Source organism: Ambystoma mexicanum, chromosome 14, assembly GCF_040938575.1.
Source record: "Ambystoma mexicanum isolate Mex_15411 chromosome 14, UKY_AmexF1_1, whole genome shotgun sequence".
Lineage (NCBI taxonomy): Eukaryota > Metazoa > Chordata > Amphibia > Caudata > Ambystomatidae > Ambystoma > Ambystoma mexicanum.
Genome location: NC_090940.1, coordinates 620,199,818 through 620,222,515, shown reverse-complemented (window position 1 = coordinate 620,222,515; position 22,698 = coordinate 620,199,818). Strand labels below are relative to the sequence as shown.

Genomic DNA, 22,698 nt, shown 5'->3' with positions numbered 1-22,698 from the left:
AGAAGGGACTGAAATATAAGTTAATATGGCCCATGGGGACCAAGAAATGACACCACCACTTTAAAAGATGCTAAGGAAAATTACAAGAAGGCGGCAGTGCCACAGTTGATTGAGGCATGTCCAGTCTTACGGGAAAGAAATAAAATGGAGAGCGATGTCACAGGCAGCAGTGCTGAAAAGCAAATAGACTGTAGAGGTAGAGTTTCCATTGAAGTGGAAGGCACTACAAGGGGCCAGATCACAAAAACCAAAGTATCTGCCAGATCCACAGTTGGCCTCATCAGTAGAAAAGCCAAAGAAGCTATTCTTTATCTTCAATGTTGTACCAGGATAAGGGTCTGACTCACCAAATTCTAGTAAACAAACTACCTCTTTCCACAGTTGTTGGGCTGCACCATTCACTGGAGCAGTGTTATTTCAGCTGGAGGCGTCTCCCCCCTCCCCCCGACCCCTGGGGTGTCCAGAGGGGATGTCTAGGGGGCAAAAGGCTCTTTAAAAAAAGAGAGTAGATATATGGCATGTATAACGCGCCTATCCACACGTGTTGCAAGAGGGCCTGCTTTTAATATAAACGAATATGCAGCTCTGGCAGGGGCGAGGGCACTCAACATAAAAGGATACCACTGACCTGAAGAGCATGCAATTGCATTGAAGGGAAGAGTGTATGCACACTAATTACTACTCTCAGGCCAGTGGGGCGCTCTGTGTTATGTGTAAATGATATCGCCCTCCCTTGTAAAATGACTAGGTTAAACAGGACGTGTTTCCTGCTGACAGCCTGGAACACCACGGAGCACGTGAGTTGATGTTCTGTTGTTGTGATGCGGGCATCAGCCACGATGTGCTGTGGGGAGAAGGGTGCCACGCTCAGCCCCTCGCCGAGGCACCCGGAGACTGGCCGGGAAGATGCTAACCTCCCCCTCCCTGCGAAGGGACGGGTAGCCTCCCCTCCAGGGGAACACATAGGGCTCCTTGTCCTGGAGCCCAGTCACGAACCTCCCTCCCCCCTCCATCCCCATCAATTAGCCTTGCCCACCCTCCGCAGGCGCCAAGCCGCCGTGCCCGGTGACCCAGCCTCCTGGAGCGGCTCCCCTCGTCCGCACTCACCCCAGCAGCACCAGCTGCCCGTACTGCAGCGGCTCCGGGGCAGGCTCCGAGAGCTCCTCGCGGCTGTTGGCGAACATGGAGGCCCGCGCGGGCGGGGGCAGGCCTCAGGGGGTGGCTCGCCCGCCCGCCGCTGCTACGCCACCACCACCACCAGGCCCCGTTCCTCCAGGATGAGGGAATCCGGTGGTTTGACTGGAATTAGCGCTCGCGCCGCCCACTCCCACGGAAGGGCCTAGCCTCTCACTCCCGGGCCCTGCCCAGGCGGCCTCCCCTCCCGCTCGATAATCCTCGCCCCGTTTCCTCCCTCTCCATGGTATCCCCTATCTAGTGGTCCCCCTGCGCCGCTTCCATCGCCAGCGCCCGCCCAGGTTGTGATTGACAGCAAACGATGGCAGGCGCCGAGCCAATCAAGGCGCAGTGTCTGCTTAATCCAGCCAATCAGCGGTTGCGTAAACACAAAAGAGAGACTAATGGCGAGGCTCCGCGGGGCGTCATTTTGGAACGGGATGGTGCAGCGTTGTAGTTCGCTCGTTTTCGGTTTACTTTTAGGGGGTCGTTGGGCTTGTCTGGCTCCTCACACGTGGTAAAACAAGTTGGCACATTAAGTGCGTCATCAATTTAATTGAGGTAGGTATGTTTTCTTTTAATACGTTTTAGTGAGTTTTGCTTTAAAGAAGCAGTTAAACATCACAGTTGAAAGACATTACAGCTCATGCTCACCTAGATAACAATGTTTGTACTTTACTCAAGACAGACATTTTGCAAGTCTGTCGGGACTACGACATTTCTGGTTTCACCCTTATTTGGGATCATTAGTGTAGTCTTGACGGCCGTGTATATGTGTATTGTATTTCGTGTTAAAATATACAGTTATCTGTAACAGGATTATACATTGGTTAAACAAAATATATAAAGTCGTCATCAGATAGTCTTGAGCAATATAGAAGTAGATCCATAGGGATTAACCAACGGGAGCAAAAGAGATTGCCCAATATTTAACACAATGCCACCAATAAAGGTAACAACATTGTTCAAAAGATCAAAAAACAAACATTCCACCCTTCCAGATCTAGGTGTATACTCCCAATGGGAACATTCAATTCTCCTGCTTTTGGTGACAACATCTCCCTCCCAGGTGCTGCAAAATGTTGACATGTATGAAAACATGTTCTCCTAGTTGGTTCCAACACAGACACCATTAGTTGTTGTTGTTTTTATTTATTTCAAGAAAGGGCGTTTTGACATTGAAAACTCTACACAAGCCATTTGGAACAAAGGGCGATCATGGGGGGTGTGCCCAACAGCTGCGTTAACCCGAAGTAAAATGTACAAAAAACAGACTTAGTATGGGGTGGTAAGACATGAAGAAGGGAGGATAGAGACATCATTGTTTACAGGGGGGGCTTGGTCAGCAAAGGGTATATACAATGTATTTTCATCTTATACAACAGGCTAAGCATTGGAGTCGCTGGTGAGGGAGGCGATTAAGGAGAAGACAGTGAGAAATAAGGAGAGACGGTCTCATTCAAGAAGTAGGGGATATAGTATTCTCATTTAAGAAGTAAGGGGGATGGTACTCGTTCAAGAAAGGAAAGCAGTTGACCGTGGGGATGGATTCAATGTCTAGTGGAAAGGCATTGCACTGATGGCGTGCAAGTAGTGAGAAGGAATGGAAGCATGAGATAGCAGGAGATAGGCCAGGAAAAGAAAGGTTGAGGATCGTGATGATCTCAAAGTCCAATGGGGCAGCATTGAAAGTCGGACAGGTAAGTTTACCAGGCCTTCTAGACAAGAAGGAGAAGTGTGAAAATAGACCAGCTACACATAAATAGCCATCCCCCTAAAATCGAGTTTGTGGCTGGCTGTAGGAGAAGGCCAGTAATGAGGAAGATCATAAAGGCAGTCATACGCGTAGGCTGGTACAACATTCCAGTCAGCTGAGGACAAGGAGAATCCAGTAAGAGCTTCAGATGAGAGAAAGGTAAGATGAGGAATAATTCTGCATATGTTGAGGAGGTTAAGCCTGGCAGCCTTAGCAGTGGCAGTGATGAATTGCTGAAGTTTAGGTCTCTGTGGAAAAAGAATCCTAGGTTTGCAAGTCATAGATGATTCAGCGAGGGTACCTCTGGGAAAGGAGGATGGGAAGCAGGGTGATAAATGACTTTGGTCTTTAAGGAGTTTAGCATTAGAGAGCACAGTGGTGAGTGGCTGTCAGTCAGTTATTCTGGAGATCAGCATACCTATGAAATATCTTCTGGCCTAGTCCTTTTGGCACGTCAGCTGTTCTCCTGGTGCTTACGTAATATTTAAACACAAACCATTTGCGTTTTTTTTTGTTGCAACGACATTCATTAAATCAGTATAATCATTGTCTGAATTGCTACTTTACTGCAGTGGGGATGTTTATTTAACGAGTGAGAAGGCACAAGATTAAAACCATTTAGAAGTAGGTTACTAGTGGAAAAAAGGTGGATGACAAAACATAAGTGTCGCTGAGAGCCCATCGGATGAGTAAAGTAAAAGAATGAACCCTGACTTGAGATGACAATATGTAGACCACTACATGTTTACTAACCTTAAGGCACGTGGTGAGCCACTCGCCCTGTTAGGAGAATGACCCATACAATGGACTCAGTGAGCAGGCACCACGAGGTAAGCAGCTCTGGATTCTGTGGCCTTGTCATTCACACTTCCCTTTGTGCCGGTTCCACCTTTTCACTGGTGTTCTCATGCCTTCAAGCAGGTCTTCCCTTGACCCCGCCCCAAGGCCGCAGGATGAAATGGGTCTTTTTATCAAGCAGCCAAACTTGCTTTTAAGTCCACTTCATCATAATGTTCACCAGAGCTTGTACTTCTTTCTCCCGCGGACCACTATGGGCAGAGGTGCAGGAAGAAAAAAAACTCTACACCTGAGCCTCTCTCATGCTGTACTCACCTGATGCAGGCAGGCACCTGTATCTTCGGTGGCGCCACGTCCCTCACGGCGGACTCTGCTCTACTCCTGGACCCTGAGGATGGACACCAAACCGGCAGCTGGCTTATACGTGGCCCAAAAACACGGCAATATGGTTTTACGGTCGCTAACGCTCGGAGGATGCCGGTGACACTAGTTTCCATGGCAATGAGCTACAACAAGCCTTAAAAGGAAGGCACACTAATCCCTTGTTGCATCTCAATGCTCCTCTTGCCTCCAGCTCTTCTGTCTCCGGTTGTTGCCTCTCCTTGGGGCCCTTCTCTCGGGCTCTCTTTCCCAGGCTTTGCCTTGCTGCCTTGAGGCGTTTGGCTTTCCTGGCTTTTATAACAGACCCTGCCTTGCTGGTCCTCTTTCTTGTTTCTGAGCCCCCTCCCTATCCCTTTCCTGTGTTCATCTTTGCAGACATCTGGCTCCCGGGTTATCTTGTTGGTCACCATTACTGAACCGCCCAGCTCAGTGTGCACACTGGGTTCATGCCCCGTTATTCCAGGAGGTGAGCCCGCAGTGTTGAGAGTGCATCCCCAACCTTCACTGAGTTTCAGTTCCACAGGGTGGAAGAGGGTCGTCGACTCCTACTTCCCAGCTACAGGATCACTCTGGTACACAGTCAAAAGAGTGCAGCTCAGGGGGGACACTGTTGAGCAGCCGAGTTTGATGGCCGCCTTATTGCGAGGCTCCGGCTCCATCTACAATCCTTTGACAAATTAATCTGTCTGCCGTGCATGTAAAGCTAAATTCGAACAAGAACTGGAAGGGAGAAGGGGTTGGGCGCCCGTGGCCCGACTGCAAGATCAATTGGCCCTGAAATGCTGAAGAAACAGACTCTGGAAGGCAGATGAGGAGCTGGGGCAAATGTAAAGTCGCTGGCGGCCTGTGGAGGGGGTGGAGCCGACTCCCGCCAGGTCTAACGAGTTGATCGCAGAGCAGCTGTTGAAATGACTCTATGCTGGCGAATGCACTGAATAAACACGGTGCTGGAGAGGCAACATGAGATCCAGGAGAAAGATAGCCAGTGCTGAACCGGAGACCCTGCTGTGGCTGTAACACCCATCGCCCATCCAAATCTCAGGGTGCCCTGGGAGGTCAGGAGGGGGTCTCGTCACTGTGCAGTGCCGTGGCACTGCACAGAGAGGTGCAGTGAAGGACGGCACATGTGTGGAGCCATGAACTGGTGAGTGTACCGCTGCAACCTAACTCCCCATAGGGGTGAATTGCCCGTTATATAACAAAGTCCACAGGACTAAATGTCCCCTGCAGAGAGACGAGCGCCGGTACACGGCAGGGACTGCAACATTAGTGTGTGCACCACGAACCCTGGTGAACTATTAACGACACAACGGTCCAAAGTGAACAAGGGAAATAAACCTCACACATAAGGCCATAGCTACTCCAGCCTGTGGAAACCGTGCCCGTGGGAGGCCTAGAGCTGTCTCTGGGTCGGGACCTGACATCTTGCAAAACGATCTGGCTCCCACGTGACATTAATCGCTCCAGGCTAAGCTCCGATTTTCTAAATTATGCCTAGGTTTTGTTCAAAACATGGTGCAGGCGTAAGGGGAGCATATATTGAGATGATCATCAGACTGGCATAAATTTAACACGTAACATTGCCGGGGGATCCTGTATGGCAGACATATAGCGTGGCACAGAACAGCACGCTCACTTAGAGGCCCACACAGCGTCCAGATGTGAACGGCACCCGTTGGATAATAATTCTCAAGCCCTAGGTGAGTGGGAGGCAAGCCCAGCCCTGCGGAACACCCAGCCTTGCAGCAAATGCACATCAGTGGACCACAAGCTAGAACCAGATAGAAGAAAGCCTCGGCAGGCCGCCAACTCCCGTGAACCACAACATAACCTGTGATGGGACAACAGGAGAAGGAGCAGTAAAAGCCCTATGATAGATATATCCTGGAGTAAAAGCCACGAATTGGGCAACATACTCTGCAATCCCACTGTAGACATGATGACACATCCACATGCCACTGATGAGAATCAACAATAGCCCTTGGTGTGATAGAAGATCGAATATCACAACAAACTGGAGACTATCCTGAAGGAACTCGTCTCACTTGACCAACATCTGCGTATTGTGAAAGGAGGTAATAACATGACTGAGACTCCGGCGAGATCGGACACACACACTGGAACAACATACTAGACATTGAAGCAGATGCACGTCGGGCGGCGCTACACTCCGCTACCTTGCAAGTACTGTGACTGAAAGGGAACTGATAGAGTGGAATGATATAAATACCCTCCTCGCCGCATCATTGTGGACAAACAGAGACAACACGGGACAATAGGTACTCCTACCTCTCTATGGCTCATACCACAAAGACGCTGAGGCCCTTCACACAATTTACTCCACCACCCAGGCCTGGATGGCGGTCAATAGCCTTTGACTCAATGGGGATAAGACCGAAATAATTATACTAGAGTCAAAATACTCTAGTCAAACTTGATAAACTGTATGCCAACTTTACCATTGACAATACTATCATCCCTGTGTCGACATCTGTCAAGACCCTGGGGGTCTACATAGACTCCACACTATCCATGACTAAACAGGTCAGTGCCATCACATCCGCATTCGCACACACCACCAAGCTCATAAACGCCATAAAACGATACCTATCCAAACCCAACTGTCTATCAATAGCTAGAGCAACTATTGGTGTTAAATTAGACTATTGCAACGCTTTACTAGCAGGTACAGCCGAAAAAAACCTAAACAGATTACAAGTCACGCAGAACAATGCACTTCATGCAGCTTTAAGCATCCCAAAAAGGGAGCATATCTCCAAAGCCAGACAATCCGCTCAATGGCTCCCGGTCAAAGAGCGGATCACTTTTAAAATTCTCACCCTCGCACATAAATGCCTCACTCTCTCTGCACCATCATACCTATCAGAGACAATCACCAAATCCTCCTCTACACGACCCACTAGGAGACAATACACCAACCAAATTCACATCCCACTAATCAATAGGGCCAAAGCTGGCGGCCTAGGCTTCCCCTACATTGCTGCCAAATCCTAGAACGCACTACCCACAGACATTAGAGCAGACAATTTGCTCCTTGCCTTCCGAAGAGAACTTAAAACCTCACTTTCTGTACTGTAAATTGCAACTGTTGTTATTTAACTGGAACTATAAATTGTCTGTAACAATAGGAGCCACACTGTAAATTGCAAATGTTCATTAAGAACTGTCTATAACAAGCGCCACAATGCCCCTGGGCTGCTGCGCGCTGTACAAATCTGATTAAATAAATAAGACGGACATCGGAAACTAACTGCAGGTCTGCATAGCAGATCTAGGGCACTGCACACTAAGGAAAATGACGAAAAGAGCAAACAAGAAGAAGGGCCCCATGGATTCAATCGCCGGCCCTCCCCCCTCATCCCCGGAGTCGATCAGTCTCCCTAACGCAAACGCTGTGGAAGACGAAGCCAGTTCTCGTGAAGATCAACTGCTGCATACAATGCAAAGCAGGCTTATGTCAATTAATGTGAAATTAGACGATATCGTCTCTACAATAGGATCCCTGAAAGCAAAAATTGAGAAAGAGAGCGGTTGCATAAACGAGATGGAAACAAGGGTCAGTACAACAGAAGATACTGTGGACCGCCATGACTGAGATATTGCATCCTTCAAAACAGAACTTAGTAGGATGAAGAATAAATGTGATGACTTAGAATCTAGGTCTAGACCTAATGACATCCGAGTAGTGGGTGTGCCCGAATCGGCGTGTAAGGGCCCAATGGAGCCTTTCGTAGAGAACCTCCTTAAAACACTGTTCAATCCTTCCAAGCTCTCCTCCCAATTCCTGGTTGAAAGAGCACATTAGACACTCGCCCCCCACCCCTCCCTGGTGCACCCCCATGCACAATAATTGCAAGATTGCTTAACTACAGAAACTGAGATGCAATCCTTAGACTTTCAAGGGAATTGGGGACATTGCACTTTGAATCAAGCAACATACACTTCTAGCTTGACTTCACTGCAGGGTTTCAGGCGCTAAGGAAGACATACGACCCAGTGAAGCGCCTCCTCAGAGCACGCCAAATACCATAATCCCTGATCGTTCCTGCTAAACTGAGAATTCAATATGGGGGCGGGGCTCACTTTTTTGAAAACCCGACTGAGGCGCTGACCTATGTAGAGGCTTCCATACCCGCTCCTCCACCTTCTCGAAATGGAGAGCCGGAAGGACCGCTGGGGGGACGGAGCTGGACCGCAGTGACAAGAAGGATTGAATAGACACAAGGCATCAGAGAATATCCAATGAGATAACACAAAATCTAAGTATTCAGGCAAGAAATAATAGAGCTTGATGGAGCACGTTTGAGCCATGCCAGAAGGACATTGCGATCAAAGTGGTGCCCCTGGGTATTTCCAAAGTTGTTTGGACGCTGCATCATCAAGTTGGGGGAGATGGTGAGGGTGGCAGGATGCAGGGGGGTGGTAAAACGAAGTATAAGGTTATTATGTAACAGAATCAGGGGAGACCCTAGAGGTCCCAAAGTTGAGGGTGGAAAAATTGGAGTGAAAAATTGTATGTGGGTGAGGGGACTGACAGACAATTTACTGTATACAGGATGTACATAGTCCTAATTGAAGCGACAAAACATACAGACAGACAGACATGGCCGATAGCTTGAAACTGATATCATGGAACGTACATGGTCTCAAAAACCCAGTTAAAGTCAGGAAAGGCTGGCTTATCTGGAACGACATTCACCCAACATAGTCATGTTACAAGAGACACACACACTGGAGGCAACGCACAGACAAATTGCACCAAGATGAGGCAGAAACCGTTACTATACAAGTTACTCATCTCAGGCAAGGGGGTAATCACATTAATACACACATACATTAATTTCAAAGCTGGGTCTACACACATAGACCCTGAAGGTAGATACGTCATAGTAACAGGGACAATAAACAATGAGGCTCTGACATTAGTAAATACATATGGACCGAACATCGATGACCCCATATTCTATATCCAAGTGGCCATGATCGTAGGGCAAACCCCTGATGTCCCAATACTGTAGGTAGGTGATTTTAATACAATTCTCGACCACGCCAAAGATAGATTCAACACCAGAAACCGCAGTAACACGAAAGCAGCCCAGACGATGCACCAGATCATGGCTCAGTACACATATATGCGCCAACCCAGATATGGTACCTAAAGAGGAAGTAGATAGCTACCTAGCAGGGACACATTTACCCACATTGAACTGGGAGGCAAGGGAAAACTTAAACAGCCCCATAAAGCTTGAAGAAATAACAGATGCCATAACATCTCTGGCATTCGGCAAAGCGCCCAGTGCGGACACCTTCTTAAACCCACCATAACTTTCTTGGTGTTCTGAAAATATGGCCAAACGCTCCAATCATAAGGTTGTCAGGACTATACTGCACATATACCTAATAAGGGTGAAACCAGGTTTGTAGTGGTCCTGGCAGCCTTGCAAATGTCTGTCTTGGGTTGATTAAGCTATGTATAAAGTAGCACTGCCCTCTTAGACAAAGACAATTTCCTGGAGAAAAGGGTTTACATTTGAGCTAATTTGCATACCCACAATGCCTTGCTGTTGTAGCTCAGAACTGGAGGTGAACTTCCAACGATGGCTAGTAGGTGGTGTTGTGGAATGTGTGACGAGGCTCAAATGGACTTTCCTACTTTATAAATATGTATATATTGTGACGAAACACAAGACATCACTGCTAAAAGAACTGGACAAGGTGAACAATTTCCCACAACTTCTCTTCCTAGGACTACTCCAATGTCACATAAGTCAGTATATATCTAGATATAGTGGATCCAGCGGTCTATGTGAGGAACACTGAGACGAGGAGGCTCCATGGGGAGGAAAGAAAAAGAAGTAGTCATGAGAACTCTTAACCAGCACTCTATACCTTTTCCTATGGGCAAAGACTGATGCATCAGAAGAATGGATGGACGACTAGAAGTTAGAAGAAGTAGCAGTGAACGCAGTAGTAGAAGTAGTGGGAGCAGAGAACACAGAGGAAGACATAAAAAGTCAAGCTGTAGCGGGCAGTGGACTGCAAAGTGCTCGCCTGGACTCTGTTTACAAAAGAGAAGCAGTGTGGGAGCAGTAGTTGGAACCCAGAAAAGTTGTGTCAGTGAACCGGAGAGAGAGAGAGAGAGAGACGGAGGATCCAAAGGGATGTAAACGAACAAATGAGAAATTGGTCGGCCGAACCGTGCCCACCGAAGAAAGCAGAGTCCAGAAGGGGAAAAGGGGCGACGTCCCCAGAAAAAGTCTGCCTTACTGGACGCTCCACCGACCTAAACAGAGGCAACAGAGCCCCATAGGTACTGCAACCCTTAATTTACGCGAGCGCAACACAGATTACTCCGGGAAGCCAAAGAGTATTAGCTGGCTTTGGGACCACCAAGGACAGCTGGGAATCTGCCAAGAACTACAGAGGTGGATTACGAGAGGGCAGAATCAGCTGGGGACATCGCAAGCCCAAGGCGGAGCACCAGAACCAGTAGGCGGGATCCCTGTGGCCACAGGATCCCGCCGTGGCAAGACAAGTTCCTCAAGGCACCCGACAAAGCCCGAGATCGAGAAGTGGCTGCGGAAGGTTGTAAGGGAAAGACTGGGAACACACACCAACAGAAACTTTTTGAGTGGAGGCGCCAGCAGGTATACATCAAAGCCTCACAAGCCCAGACGTCCCAGAAGCCTACCGCAGTACTGCTGAGAGCCCAATACAAAGGAGGAGAACACGCTTCCCAGCAAAGTAGAACCTTCCAAGTCAGGGGAGCCTCTGTTGGATCAAGGGGCTAAAACAGTCTCAGAAAGGGAATTTGGCACTATAATGTGCATCAACACCACTGCTCTTCCTCGTTATAGTGGTTGAGAATGAAATAAGTAGTCCTTGGCATGCAAGTAAACCAGGTCTACGGCAAAGTAGGAAACAACATAGAGAAGTTGGGAAGCCACCCTAGACTTGATTGTGAGAGAAACCCAAGGGGAAAAGATAGTACCTTTAAAAGAGAAGTGGTATGATCTTTGTCGCAGTACATGGCTGAAGAGAAGCCAAAGGAACCTGGACAAAGAAGAGAAATAAAGACGTGAACCATAGAATCTCGAGTGCGGCCAAGGAACCCCAACTATGCTCTTGAAAGTAAGACTATTTGGAAGTTGGAACACTTTATCATTGAAACCTTTCACTGTGAAAGGTAAAGCTTCACGAGAGCAGCCAAGAAGACATTTGCCCTCCGTTAGACCTTTTGTTGAGTTTAGAGGGACAGATTAGGTTTTAGACACAGGACGGATAACTTTATTTTGGACACTCTGACAGAAACATTAGTTAGTTTTGTGGATGCAGGGAAACCCCTCTTAGTGTTACGGCTAGATAGGCATTTCCCCAAATCCTGCTTTTCTTTTACTTTGAACAAAGGTGAACCAAGTAAACCAGCATTCCTGTGTCCATCTCTTACTTCTGATCCCTTACAATATGCATATTTATTATGTTTTCATACATGGTTTCCAAAATTGTGATAGGTTTAAGTAAACCACGTAAATATGTACTGAAATGTACTGATTTGTCATGTCTTTTTCTTTCATTTTGTACATTCTTTGAAAAAATACCCTGCACATATGGCTTGTGTTGATTTCTAAAACAATTGCCATTTTTTCTGTACTTGATGGTGATAATATTGTGCAGAGATGCCTGAATGTAAGTATTGAATGTTAAAAATGAAGTAATAAAATAAGAATAAATCAAACCAAGTGCAACCTTTGATCTGTTCAATGTGGGAGGGAGCCTGCATGCATGGTGACAGCATTGTCGATCATACAGCTAACATTGATTGTGACACATACTTGTAGTGCTAGCCTGTGAAGTTCAAGGAGTGTGGACATTGTGATATTTGCTGAGAACTTTGATGAATCAGGCAGCACTGTAGAGGACTCTTCTCACAGGTGTAGATGGGCGGTCCAGTTAGCTAGGTGTTTCATCCATCCAGGTGAGATAGGAGGACATTCTGTGCAGCATATTTGCAGCTGGTCACTAGTAGCAAGGATTTCATTTTCTGCATGAGGTATAGTTGAGACCATGCTGTCAGAGTTTTCTTTTAGGTGCGTTTTCAAGGAGAGGTGGTTTTCCATTTGGAATCAGAGAAACTTGGCAAAGGGTATTAGCTGTCGGGTGAAGCCCTCGAAGTTCTGGTAAAACAGCCAGAACTGGATTCGAGGTGGTCCATATTGGTGAGAAGCATACATTCCGTCTGGAGAGGATTCAGCTAGTGTTAGGCTCAGTGATCCAGGTCTGGATGCTGGCAAATAAGGCCTTGAGTTAATGGTGGTCTCCAATGGATGATATTTTCAGGTAGAGTTGTGTATCTGCCTACATATTGGCAGATGTTTTGGCTTTCCAGGATGTTTCCAAGGGGCTCCATGTAGAGGCTGAAGATTACAGGTCAGAGAGGACGGATCGCTGTGGGGCCAATAAAGATGGTGGGCTGGAGATAACCATCTGGACAAACCGATGGCAGACTGCTAGTTAGGAAGTGAGCCAACAAGGACGCTTTCTCGGATTCCTATGCATCTGAGAAAGCGTATGCCAATGGGGGCTTAATGATGTGCTGTGTCAAAAGCTGTGCAATGATAGAGGAGTGCCATGAGGCAGGGGTGTCACCAGGGATACAGAGTGCATCATATACCACCCAGAGGGCAGCTGTTTCTGAGCTGCACCAGAGTCTGAAGCCTGATTGAGAGTTCCATCGGTGGACGTGGTCATTGAGTGGCAACAGTTCTTTCAAGGAAGGTGTGTGATGCGATGGGGTGGTAGCTGCTGGCAGTGGGATTGTGAGGCTAGTTGGAAAGGCGACCTGATTAAGGATTACACAAATGAAGGCAAGGAAAGGGTGTACGGCTTCTGCTGGCAACATCTAGGGGATGGGTGCTAGCAAGATGCCATCTCCATGTAGAATGTTTCTTGGAGGAAGAGTGTTTCAAAGGTTTTTCGAGTTGGTGTTTTCAGTGTGGTTTTTGGGATACCCGTGTTCTATATACATATCTCTATGTGCAGTTCAGTGCTTTATTGAATCCATGGAGTGGGGCTGGTGGTACCATTTAAAGTATGAGTGAGTTGCCACTGGATATTGTAGTAAGGGGGGATTCCCCTGCCACCAGATGGGGGTTGTGTGTGGGGTGTCCTAGCTCAGGTCCATTTCTGGCAATGGTGTGATGGGCTCTCTTTAGGAAGGGGGTTGGGTGAAGGTAAAACCCATCAATACCGTCTATCGGAACGCCAACTTGTTCCATGCTCCCTATTGACCTAGTTACTGACCAGGAGACACAATGGAATGGGGCAGGTAGAGGTGCTTGGGGAATCCAATGTATTTCACATATAGGGGTCCAATCACTCAACAGGCAACCTCCCTTGGTCAACAGAACCCACTTATGACACAACAGAGGGAGAATACCCAATGTGATTGTTACAATCCTCAAGAGACCGTACCCAATTGGGTCAATAAACCCTGTTCTCTCCCAAACACAAGCCCTTCGGAAGCCAGACGTAATGGAGACCGTCTTGCCTGCACATCATGACAAGGAAACCTGGACATTGAGAGACCACCACCGCCAAACAATCAAAAAGGAAACAAAGGCAGCAAGCCCTCATTGTGATAAATACTGTCATTACGGGACTAATCTTGCCCCCATACTACCCCCCACTAATCTAGTCAGCTTTTCCCTCTTACAGGTTTACACTACATCCACAAATCCTAATTCCCACTACAACCTATCGCCAGCTCGCACACCACCATATCCACTGCTGCCGAACCATGGACAGCCCCCGTGGCACGACTCAAACATTTGAACTTCTACAACACATGCAAATAAACCTCAAGAACAACAGCTCTGCCAGCAGACGAGCTCAGGTAGCCAATGAAGATCAGGATCGGTTCTCTGGATAAATTGATACATAGGCCTTACTGCCGTAAACCACCTAGAATAATATCGGAACACAGAAATCTGGTACCTCTGGCTTGCCCACTCATGAACACCAAGATTTCCACCTGCCCCTCCCTCTTCACCCACTAACCAACCCTCCCATCACCTGCTCTTCCACAATCATGCACCAAGAGGCAACCAAAATTGCTTATGGGGGTTTGGGGTTGGAAGACAGAGTTAAAAATGTTCGAGGGGGAAAGGAGCAAAGATTATTCTTTTGAAATAACCTATGGTCTTTTCTCCCCTGAACATTTCTAACTTGGCCAAACCCATGCCCACACCCACAACACACCCCTGCTTACCTTGCCCTCGACTCGCTGATCCCTGCAACGCCTGTGCCCTTTCAGTTCGGTAATCGGGAACCGGCGCTGCAGTGTCCATTCCTTTTTTTATTTTTTCAGGACTTCAGGATAGCTACGGGGACACCCCCACAACCCCCGCTCAAACTATAGTGAGCAGGGGTTACGGGGGACACTCCTGCAGCCCTTTTTAAAAAGGAAACGAGGTACATCGACATTTTGGAGGGTAAGAAGACATTTGGTAGCACCCAATTTAGAAGTTTTGTGGGTAGGTCTTTTATTTTCGGTCTTTTCTTGTCGAAACCTGTATAAAGCCACCTTACGTTACTTTATTGTTTAGGATTCGGTTAGCTAACAAAAGTGGTGGAAAGCAGATTGACAGATATGTGCGGGAAAAAAGACAGGCCAGGGTGCGTTATAACAGCAACATTCTGCAGGAAGGGTAGGACCATTCAACCTGGCTGCATGGTGCAGGGAGGGAATGGCTGTTTAACAAGAAGGATTGGCTTCAGGTTAATCCACTATTGCTCATGGATCGAACAAGTCACAACACAAGTTTAGTCATTTGTCCCATCATTAAAATGTATATAGCTGAATTTCGCCAGAATACATGCAACACCTAACATTTAAGACTCAAAGATACTGCCAGAAAGCAAAGTAAATGTTCAAAATAATGGCACTAGTGCAGATCCTCAAGATACATCACAAATAGTATTTGTGGATAGCTAAACAAGGGTGTTGACCTTAACCTGATGGGCACAGTGGTCAAGGAAGGATGTACATTTTAAAGCATTACCATCAATTACAGCAACCATTGACATTGATGTGATCGATAGTGCAAGGTTGGCATTAGTTCCTGAAAGTAAGTAGCTCTTCCTGAATGTTCAATAGGTTGGTTTTGGTTCCTCATTGGGGACAAAAGTCAAATTGGAAGTTACTCAGGACTCGATTGGGTTCCATGTTTGCAACAAGCTGTTTTGTGATAGCCTCTTGAGGAGCATAGCTATTCAGTGAAGCCCAGAAATAATTCAGTAAATGGAGAAGGGGTTTGCGTTTGTTTTTTCCAGGATCGGCATTGCAATGGAGTGTCTGAGATTCTGGGTGGGATAGGATCAATTCAAAACAAGTAATTGATGAGGGTGGTGATGGGAAGAGGGCAGCATTGATAAGCAAAGGATTACCACTTTAATGTTCCATATGTCTGTGTACGGGGAGGTTTGTTTGAGTTCAACCAGGATAATAGCAAACAGTCAGCTGGGGAAAATTGCATCCCCATTGTAGGGCTAATAGATATTTTGAGATGGAGTTGTTGGCACGAAGAACACTAGGACTTTGCATAGGCCTTGAGAAGGGCCAGGAGAGGAGAGAAAAACACGAATTTACCTGTAAATCACCTGTGCAATTCAAGTACTGTATCACATGGGGGATCAGAAGCAGATCGCAGACTCTGCAAGGTGTATTGAATATGAAGGCCTAACTATTCCTATCACCATAGGGTATTCCCTATCTATATGAATAACTAAGGTGCTCGTAAGTCTGTGAAGGTCCAAAAGGAATATGTCTGCTGTCCAAAAGCTAATGCTAACTGACCCTACCACTAACTTAACTAAAAGAATGACTCCCTTCTCCTAATGTATGTTTAACACACTTCTCTTCTTAATCTTTAGGCTTCTTGTTAATATGCTTTTTTAAAAATAGTTTATGACTTTTCTTATAAACGTTGTGTAGCTCACTCATGAGATTGTGAACGTAACTTTCCTCCTTAGAAATGGCTTTCCTCGACTCTCGAATCCTTAGATCATTCTTAATGGGTTTTGCATAAGCTGGTGAAGTATAGTTTCCTGGATGAGTCTAATTTCCTGTAGATGTATAGTTCTGCTTTTCCTTTCCTGTTACATCTTGTAGTTTACTTATTGTAGAGACTCCTCTGGCCTTCAGTTCATAATATTTTATCTCCGTTATATTCCACTCTTTGACTCTTGTTCCAGGGGTCAACTTTCCCCCTCTTCTCAGGGTAGTGGTATCCCCAGTCTTATTGATCTCCCTCCCAATGATGTCTAGAATGCTCTCTCTTTCATTAAGATAGCTCACCTCTGTTACTTTTGATTCCAAGCTTTTCTTACTTCTACTGAGACGAGTTTCTAGTGGTACTCTATTTCTATTGATCTCCCTCTCAGGGACATCTAGAAGTATCGTTCTTACATTAAGGCAGTACAGGTTTATCAACTTTGCTCCCAAGCTTTTCTCACTTTTACTGGGACGAGTTTCTTGCAGCATATAATGAGTCACTTTTGGCCACCTGTTTCTCTGGTGTTCCCCAGTTACCTTCCGTATTGTTTGGGAATGTCTGTGGTATTCTTATGGGCCTGGGATCTTCTCCAGTTCTCATACTCATGTTTGGCTCATTCTCGTTGGCGTCCTCGCTGTATGACTCACTCTTTCTCCCAGCTTCTCTGTATCTCGATGGGGAGCCGCGCTGTTTGCTTTGGTTTCCCCAGAATGGTATTGGTGCTGTTGCTCGAGCAGCCTGCCCACCATAACAATCTCGTGGTCACGTCACCAACGAATCTCTGACTCCAGGTGTCTCTGCTTTCTGTGTCTCTCGCACGCAGGTTTCCAGTGTTCGCTTTGCTGGTCCAGAGCAACTCTGGATCTCGCGGGCTTCGCATTACCCTGCAGCTCTGCCTCCTGTTGGCGTTATGCTACCAGGAGACCCCCCTGCTTCAGTATACGTTCCTCCCTCCTTTTCCTCTAATTTGACAACTACTCCTTCAACCTACTCATCACAGTGTATTGGGGATTTCCATTTACAGAGATAACTTCTCTTTCTTCCTAGCACATTTTAACTTTCTCTTCAGTCAAGTCTCTGTACCTGGAAGTATTTGATATGTTAATAGTCCCATGTATACCATCAAGCGAATTGGTTTAGGGAGTTCTTCACAGGATCCGGAGTTCTTGTCCCCAAAGGGGTGAGATTCCAGTTGCCTCGACCCATAGGAGGGTGTTGCGAAGTGGGCTCACCTCCTTAACTTCACGGGGGGAGGGGTGGAGCTCCACCTTGGAGAGAAGGGACAAATTCCCTCAATGTGTCACTCACACCATTTTGATTTAATCAGACTGTGTGCCCAGTGTTGGTGTAAGAGCAGTATTAAGTGAAAGTCTTATTTTTAAACAAACAAAAAAAGACTAATTTAGAGATACCGCTCAGAGGGGTCCTTCTAATGCTAACTGTCACGCCCCTGTTGCACACGAGTGCACGCAGGGCCTGACAGGTGCGGCCGAGACAAGCACAGGAAGATGCAAGTTGGAGGTGCAGTGTTTGTCTGTTTGCTTGTCTGGGTATTTTGTGTGTGAGTAGATTTTTGTTTGGGGTGTGTGGGGAGTAGAGGGGTGTGTATGTGTGTGTGAGTAGATTTATATGTGTAGGCGGTAGCATAGGGATGGGTTTGGAGGGAGGGGGTAGGTATAAGCGGGGTCCGTGGGGTGAACCCCCCCCCAATTTCAGAGGTGTGGTGGCGGTTGAAAAGAGATATTTGGCGAATATTAAAGGCAGCACCAAATTGGTCGGGAAATAAATGTGTGCAGCCTTTAATATTCGACAAGATCACATAGTTGGTCATGGGATGATGTGAGTTTGTATAATTGTAGGGCGAGCAGTCGGAGTGCTGCGAGGGAAGGTCGAGTGACCAACTTATTTTGGAGTAGTTCTTGAAAGGTGGTGGGGAGTGGTTGAGGATTTCTGTGGAGGTTAAAGACTGGTGGCAGGAGACTCTCTAGGCGTTGCAGCAGATTCTCATTGACAACAGAAATCTATGCAGACCCAAATGATGGGAGGTAGGTAACTGCTTCTGTACTGTTTGGGAATTGAAGAGAATGAAAGCTCCTCCAGTCCATGCCTGCCCTTATGGGTCAGCTCACAAACTAATTGGCTTAGGCTCACATCACACGTACTGCCCAGTTTACATAAATAAATTAAGCCTGTGGTTCGCTTTTAGGCAGCATATGCCAAGAGTAATGTTTTGTGGTACTTTTAGACGATATTGGAAGCTCTAGCTGTTCAATGGACACCACAGCCGTCATGAAGAGAAGGCAATGGGTAGTGACCCACACATTTCAATATTTGTCTATTTCTGTTGACAATGGCTTTCAAGACATGTTATAGGACTACCAACAGTTTTGTAATTGTGTTTGTTCGGTTAACCTGAGAACAATGTGAATTGAAAATAAAGACCACCAATACCATACCATTATAAAGTAACATTTATTTACATAATAGTTGTATTAACAAAACCTTTTTCATTTACAAAGTAAGTGCATAATCAGTATGTTTTGTTACAAAGCTCAGTAAACACACTGTGGGGAACAATACATGACAACAAACAAAAAAGGAATGCAGAAGATGATGAAAAAAGTCCTTAAACAGTCTCCATCTTAAGGTGAACAGTGAGAAGGTTAAGATCGGTGTTGCAGCTTCGTTTGCAGATGGTGTTCACTCTGTCCCAGCATTAGCATCTTAATTAGCTTTCTTAAAACCTTTCAGAATGGGATATATGTTTTCAAATGCTTCATAGATTTCAGACCGCTCCTTTGCACCTAAAACAGTTAATTATTTATTATTTGTATATATAACTGTGCATTTAAAACACAAGCACATGTTAATAGACATGGGACTATAGGACAAAACCGAGTGTAGTAGGTTTCAAATTGGCAGACATTGTTAATTTCAATCTTGCGTTCAGCGCATTCATGTGCACACCAATTCAATGATGGGCAGTTATTCATGTATATAGATAAGTACATTCAAAACAGAGCACCATTGTATGTGCATTTGGATGAATCTTTGAGGGTAGGCAATACTGTATTATACAAGGTGAATTTATAAAGCCAATGGGCAGAATGTAGGCGCGCTTTGAATCCACCCCCTCCTAAACCCAGCTGCATCTACGCATCCAACAACCTACCAGGACCTGGGTACGTATCACCTTCCATTCTTATGGATACTAGCTGAAGGCATGTTCATCCTTTAGGGCAGAGCTGGGACTGCAAGCAAAAGTATACGATCTCTTTTGCTGCTGGTTCTGTCGGCTCCCTTCCTCGGAAACACCACAAGAAGCTGCAGCTAGCAATACTCGTTTTTGAAGAGGACCTGCCCGTTTTCATAATCCATCACAGGGCTTGGATTTAGGGGAGGGGGAGGGCAGAGATGGAATCTTGCTTTCTTTCGTGACCAGCAAGTAAACAGCCAACAGGAGGGGGGGGGGGCAGACTGCTTTTGTAGAGCTCAGCTCTTCAGGCTGAATGAGCTGTGGAGAGGTCCCCATCTGGTTGTCTCATTTGCACAAATTTGCAAGTGGCAAATTTGGTTGAGGCGCTAAAATATATAATTAATTTAGTTGAGAGATTTATCACAACAAAACCCAGGATATTCGGCATGTGTAGGAAGTGACTACAATCTTAACTTAAAGCCCCCGCCCCATACATGTTTCCTCTGATGTCCTTTTTGATCCCTGTTGTTACTGAGCAACTGGCGGGCAGAGGGGCTCAGGTTAAGATTGTGGAAAACTAGTTTGAGCAAAGTGGCTATTCATAAGCTGAAAATAAAAAGCATTTAGAGATAGCAGTGCAACATCGCATATAGTGCATTACTAAACAGATTAAGAGTAGGAATGTGAGAGGGAAAAGCAATTACAATTTTCAGGGAGCTTTAAGACCAGCTTTTTCAGGATCTTTAAAAGAGGAAACCGTATGTGGTCTAACTAGTACAAGAATTCTCTAATGTATATGGTTGCAATTTTAATATCAAGACACATTATCTTGAGAAACCTGGCATATCCATTAAGGTTTCCTGTAATAAAAAGAGGCCAATACATTATTTTTCTAAACTTAACCACAAAGGGATGGGGCTCAGTAGCATTGTGTTGCTGATGAGAAACAACACTTATGCTGGTTTCAAAACAAAAGGTTTATGTTAAAGTTTAAAAGCAGGTAATTTCACACTACCATAATCCCTAGTGCACGTACGTTTGCTAATAGGAACTGTGAGAAACCTGAGGGTATTCTCCCAAGTAAACCTTTGGAAGCCCTTATTCAGGTGAGCAGGGGAGGGCTGGCACTCTCAGATACCAACCCTGGGGGTGGACAAGCGAGCGAAGATCGCCTGGGTAGGGGAGCCCGTGGTTATGCTCGGGGAATGCCCGAGGGGAGATGCAGTACTATACCGATGAAAGGGACGAGGAAGACCAGCTCCCCAAGGCTTTTATGGGCTGTATCAACTCGACCTCCCTTCCACCTAATGAACTTCCTTTTCAAGAATCCACCATACTCTCCACCACTTATGAATCCATCACACACCCCGTTGCATTCATAAGCCATCTTTCTCAGAATCCTTGTTTTTCTGTCCCCTATCCGAATATCCAAATAATTCTTCCCGTCCCTCTGATTATTATTTCCTGCATTCCCAACCTGCCAGATAAAATACTACAGTTCACACAATCCCACGTGTTTATTTCACGATCCCGCCTATTCCCGTTCACTCCACAAACCCTACAAAAAACACCCTTCCGAGATCACTACCAAGCTTCCTAGTACAAGGGTTACAATTCCTGATAACACCTCTTCCCTATAACACCTCTTCCCCTTCCTACCACGTAGGATATTCCGAAACACTGTCCCCATCTTTCCAGACCGAAACACTTTCTCACACCGTAGAAAACAACGGACTAATAAAACTGTTTACCTGACATGTCCTAACCAAATGGTCAGGCAAAGTCAGTCAATTGACCAGAACCACACACACCCGATGACCCTTTCCTTTCCCCACCGGGATAAAAGGTGGAGCACAAGCAAGGCAGACCGCACAACTTGACAGCCAACTCAGCACGGCAGTTCAAGAGGAGGAGAAAGACGGCACAGACCGAGAGGGTGACAAGGAGAGAAGTGACCTTGCCCTTTCCGAGCCAGGCCTGTAAAACCTCAGAAAATGGAAACATAAGACCACAAACAAAGGCCAGCGTGTGTTGCAGCAGAGGTGCATGGTTCACAAGACCTTCCTCTGCTGATAACTAAGCCGGGAAAGGGTAGTGATCTTGGTGGTACCAACCTTGACTCCAAGGATAAAGAAAGGCAAGCGGTTCATCACAGCCGGTGAGTCGAGGGGAGAATCGATAAGAAACCGAACTGTCTTGAACAAAAATTACTTTGAAAATGTAAAGATACGATTAAAGAAAGAGGGGGAAAGCCAGCAACAGAGGAGGCCGGCACACTGTGGTTGCTCAGGAAGGAAACTCTGGGCGATTACCAGATGGTAGCGAGACTACCATAACAAGAAGCCCTTCGAAAGAGGCGAAAAGAGATCAAAGTGGTCATCAAGAGGTCTAGTAAAATTCTCTGTACTACCGAAAGTCTTTGACCGACAGAGAACTGTGAAAGCTAAGGGAAATGAATCACACATGTTGAAAGTTAGCACATAAACTGTGTTTCGTAGAAATTCACACATGAACTGTGTATCATGGAAATTAGTAAGAGTGAACCCGGGCGAGGGATGCTAATGAAAAGGGACAGAGTCTAAAAGTCCTGTGAGGAATTGTTGGTAAAAGTCGACGAGAGTGAACCGGGCAGAGGGAAGCCGACAACCAAAAGTCGGTGAGAGTGAACCCGGAAGAGGGAAGCAGACAATCTGTGGTGAAACCCGAAAAAACTTGGTTAAAAGACATTGTGCAGCAAGAAGTATTGCAAGACAAGGGGAAGGGAAGTGCCCCCTTGTCATTTGGGATCTGAGCCAGGTCGAAGGCGATCCAGGGGTGGAAAACAATCATCCAACGTTCCCTGAGAAGGGAACGGTCTTGTGAATTTGTTGAATACAATTACTCAGGGGTTTGCGGCCAGAACAGGGGGACCCAGGGGTGAAGCCGTCACCCAAAGAATACGTGAAGCAGAACTTTGTGTTAGTTTGTTGTGGAATGCATCAGGCCCTCGAAGGCAAGAGACTTTTTAATGCAAAGAGACAACTATTGAATAAGCTGATAGCTGGAACGGAACTGTCGGCTCATGCTGAGAAATCTCGGGCATGCGCTGTGCACCAAAGTCCCACCTTGTCCCTTGATAAAAACGTGGAGAAGGGAGACCTCAAGGCAATCACATCCTGACTTAATATTTTGAACACTTTTTCCGTTATTTTGATACCCTATCCCACACTCTTTCTTTAATTAGTTTTAAGGAATTGGCAGTAGGTTTTTCTTAGTATAGGCCCATTTATTTTGACAACGCCACCAGGACTGCCTTATTTTTCATTTGATGGTCGACGCTT

General features: G+C 46.3%; 2 protein-coding genes across 2 annotated transcripts in view; both read right to left on the bottom strand.

The window, feature by feature from the left end:
• PELI2 (pellino E3 ubiquitin protein ligase family member 2) overlaps positions 1-1,491 on the bottom strand; it is a 45,639-nt gene extending 44,148 nt beyond the window's left edge. Inside the window, exon 1 of the mRNA XM_069638069.1 lies at positions 1,108-1,491. Coding sequence (XP_069494170.1) covers positions 1,108-1,184 — 77 coding nt within the window. The 5' untranslated portion in view covers positions 1,185-1,491. The remainder of the gene's footprint in view (positions 1-1,107) is intronic.
• A 17,145-nt stretch (positions 1,492-18,636) lies between these two features.
• The window catches only part of TBPL2 (TATA-box binding protein like 2), a 135,683-nt gene continuing 131,621 nt past the window's right edge, over positions 18,637-22,698 (bottom strand). The window contains exon 7 of the mRNA XM_069638450.1: positions 18,637-18,986. Within this exon, the coding sequence (XP_069494551.1) occupies positions 18,907-18,986 (80 nt within the window). The 3' untranslated portion in view covers positions 18,637-18,906. The remainder of the gene's footprint in view (positions 18,987-22,698) is intronic.